General features: G+C 33.0%; 1 protein-coding gene across 1 annotated transcript; it reads left to right on the top strand.

Annotated features, from left to right (window-relative positions):
• Positions 1-666: 666 nt before the first annotated feature.
• On the top strand, positions 667-1,861 carry LOC107943244 (protein argonaute 5-like). Its single transcript, XM_041082125.1, has 5 exons — positions 667-677; positions 825-882; positions 1,189-1,289; positions 1,394-1,425; positions 1,509-1,861. The coding sequence occupies exons 1-5, from the start codon at positions 667-669 to the stop codon at positions 1,682-1,684; spliced, it is 378 nt and encodes a 125-aa protein (XP_040938059.1). The 3' UTR covers positions 1,685-1,861.
• Positions 1,862-3,717: the final 1,856 nt, after the last annotated feature.

The following is a 3,717-nucleotide window of genomic DNA, read 5'->3' on the forward strand; positions in this document are numbered from 1 at the left end:
ATATCAAAAAAGAATCGTAGTTTAATTTTTATAAGTAAATTGGAAATAAATTAATGTTATATAAATATTCAATAGTAAATGAGCTCGATAGAACTTTTTTCAAGTCTTTTTGAATTTTTTAAGATTCATCATACGTGGCGTTGTTACACCTAGGGAGGATCCATTATATCTTGCAGCTCGATATAAGGCAACCTGTCAGGTTTCCAGCCTATATACTTTGAATCTTTAAAATATTTTAAATAAGGTTGGAGAGAAGGTCAGCTATTGTTGTAATTCTAATGGACAAGCAAGCTACACGGTAATAAAATTAATTCATACCTATTCATACTTAAGTTGAATCAAATAATAATTAAGTTGAACCAAATATTTAAAATTAACTTGGAAACAAAATAGTTCTACTCCAAACAGAACCAGCAATTAAATCTTTACAATATCGCAACCCCAAAATATTAATTTTTCCAAAATCATCATGATAAAACTATTATTGATTAGAATTTTGAAATAAAGCCTACCTTAATAAAACGTACCTGGTCTACTCCACTCTCACCAGCAAGCAGAGGCTGGAGTCAAAAAAGTAATATTTGTTAAGTAATTTAAAGTGAAAATGCATAGAAATAAGGATCAAAATTTAGTAACGAAACCTGTACGTAGCTAGAACAAATGCCAATGGCTGTGGTGTATTTAGTTGCACCAAATATTAATTCAAGTGCTCGATAGTACCTAGAACAGATGTAAGATTATAAGAGTAGCACCAAATATATTTCAGTTTAAGCAAATATAAAAACTTTATCTATATCAGTTTTGCAAGTGCCCACTTGTACCAGGATCAAAGACACTGCCAATGAAGCTGTACACCTCAGCAAAATCTGGCAAAACTGCACAGTAAATACATAAGTTGGATAGAAACATGAAAACAGACCAAAAGAACATCTAAAAAACCAAAATGGAATCACCATTATTATGTAAACATGAAAATGCACAGCTTTAAACAAACCAACTTTGCATGTGCAGAATCATACTCCACAAAACTCATAAACATTAACTTCTCCTAACCAGAATACCAACTTTATGTGTACAGAGGCCTTGATGAAAACTAACATAATTATCGTCCAACTAAATTCAAATTAAACTCTAGCTGAGAGGTTAAACCTAGTACACCCGAGTCCTAAACTCCTTTTGCGGTGATAGACCATTGAAAATGGCAAGCCCACACATTACCACGTTTTGTTTGATGAAAATGGCTTCACTGCTGACATCTTGCAAGTGCTCACAAACAGTTTATGTTACACGTATGTGTCTACTTCTTTCTCTATAATCTTGAAATGGGGTGAATAAATAATGCTTTAGATCAGCACCTAGTAATTATATAATAATAATTTTACTTTTTGGACAGGTATGCAAGGTGTACCAAGTCTGTTTCCATAGGTTTGTGATGATGTTTTTTGTCTTGTTAAAATTGTTGACTAAGGTTGGTTTTGACAGTGAATATTTGGATTATATGTTTGCAGTGCCTCCGGCATACTATGCTCACCTCGCTGCTTTTAGGGCACGCTATTATATTGAGGATGAGATGTCGGATAGTGGGTCTACTGGGGGAGGCCGAAAGCCGAAAGACAAGGTTGTAGAGGTTAGGCAGCTCCCCAGCATAAAGGATAATGTGAAGGAAGTGATGTTCTACATCTGATAAATTATATGTTTGGTTGATGGTGGAAAGTTGCTCAGGTATAGTTGCAGTTTGTGGATATTGGTTGGTACAGTTGTTTTGTTAGCAAATAGCTTTTTGTTGGAGGGTACAGCAGATGTTTTTACCAGAGACTGAAAAACAATTATCCCAATCATATATAAAATAAATTTACCTTTTGCTAATTGAAACTTGAGGAGTTTCATACCTCAATGGGTGCCAACGCTGTTATATGCTTCTTACTCCAATGCCACCTTTGATGATATAACAATAATTCATTGATGTTAAAAATTGATGAAAGGAGCGATTTAGAAATAATTAAATAAAAAGGAGCGATTGAGGAAAATCTTTAAAAATGTTAGTAAAAACTGTCAACATATAAACCTGCATTAAAAGGAGACTATACAAAATCAAAAAAATTAGTGATTCAGTAGCACTCACTGGTAGAGAATTCAGATCAGAAGAAATCATTGAACCAAAAATAGTAAAAAAGCACAAACTAGTTTTTCCATTTCAGAACAAAAAATCCAAACAACAGACATAAAACTGACAAAAAAGAAATGAATTTTCCATTTCAGAACAAAAAATCCAAACAACAGACATAAAACTAACAAAAAAGAAATGAATTTTCCATTTCAGAACAAAAATATCCAAACAACAGACATAAAACTGACAAAAAAGAAATCAAATTTTGGATCAAGTAATTAAAGAAACCTGCGTTAAAAGGGAAACTATACAAAATCAGAGTAATCAGTGATTCAATAGCACTGACTGGTACAGAACTCAGACCAGAAGAAATCTTTGAACTGAAAACAGTAAAAAAGAACTAACCAGTTTTCCCAATTCCAAACAAAAATATTCAAACAACAGATATAAAACTGACAAAAAGAAAAAAGAAACGAAATTTTGCTCAAGTAATTAAAAGGAAAACAGTATGCAAAATCAAATCAAGATACCATCATCGATTAGTAATTCAGTAGTACTCACTAGTAAAGAACTCAGATCAAAAGAAATTTTTGAGCCGAAACCTATAAAAGACACTAACTAGTTTTCCGAACTCAGAACAATAAATAGAAAAAAACCGACAATTTCCATATTCAATATTTTTATATTACTTAAAACAAGGGTATAATCATCGAGATCAACATCAACATCAATATCAACATCATCATCATTAAGATCATCAAAATCATCAATAACCTTGGGATGATTTACCCGGTTCCCATCATCAGCAAGGACCAATTTTTGTTGGGATCTAAAGTCAAGTAATACAGTAACTACACATTAATCTGAAGGGGACTCAAAAACTAACCATTTCAAACCCATGAAGCATCTGACCATCGACGAGAGGAAAGGGAGAATAATTAGGGATTTCGGGTATGGGGGAACAGATTAAGGGAAAAAAGGGGACTTGGGGAAAATTTAGGGATTTCGGGTTTGGGGAATTAGGGGATGATTTGGGGAAAAAGAAGGAGGTGTTTGTTTTAGGGATTTGGGGTAGGAAGACGAAATGGGGGAAATGACTTAGCAAAAAAATGAAACCGATTTCGGGTAGAGGGCATAAACATCAGGAGAGAAAAAACGACGTCGTTTCAAATAAGGAAATTTTGTGGCGTTTTCAGCAACGCGCCGCTAATAAGATCTTTTGCGGCGTTTATAGCAAAGGGCCACAAACACCTATTTTATCTACACTATAAAACGACGCCGTTCTAATACGCGTTGTGGCGTTTATTATAGAAACGCCACTAAAGCCACTACTATTCAGAAGAAACGACGCCGTTTTACTCTAATGTAAAATGAAATTTTGTGATGTTTTCTAAAAAACCGCCGCTATTTTCTATCTTTCGCGGCGTTTTATGTATAAACGCCGCTAACACTTGAATATTTTATAGAAATTGATCAAAATTTAAAACTATATATATTTAGAATTTATTTTAAATTATATATAAACCCGAAAACCCTAACTATAGTTGAAACTTTAATTTTGATTTAATACACATTTTAAAATACATATTATGTATGCATATAAATTAATT

Source organism: Gossypium hirsutum, chromosome A11 (assembly GCF_007990345.1).
Source record: "Gossypium hirsutum isolate 1008001.06 chromosome A11, Gossypium_hirsutum_v2.1, whole genome shotgun sequence".
NCBI classification, from domain to species: Eukaryota; Viridiplantae; Streptophyta; class Magnoliopsida; order Malvales; family Malvaceae; genus Gossypium; species Gossypium hirsutum.

Excerpts from the sequence above, each read along its gene's own strand:
- LOC107943244 (XM_041082125.1), top strand. Across the intron at positions 1,290-1,393 it reads ACAAACAGTTTATGTTACAC|GTATGCAAGGTGTACCAAGT; the intron begins GTATGTGTCTAC and ends CTTTTTGGACAG. Across the intron at positions 1,426-1,508 it reads TACCAAGTCTGTTTCCATAG|TGCCTCCGGCATACTATGCT; the intron begins GTTTGTGATGAT and ends ATATGTTTGCAG.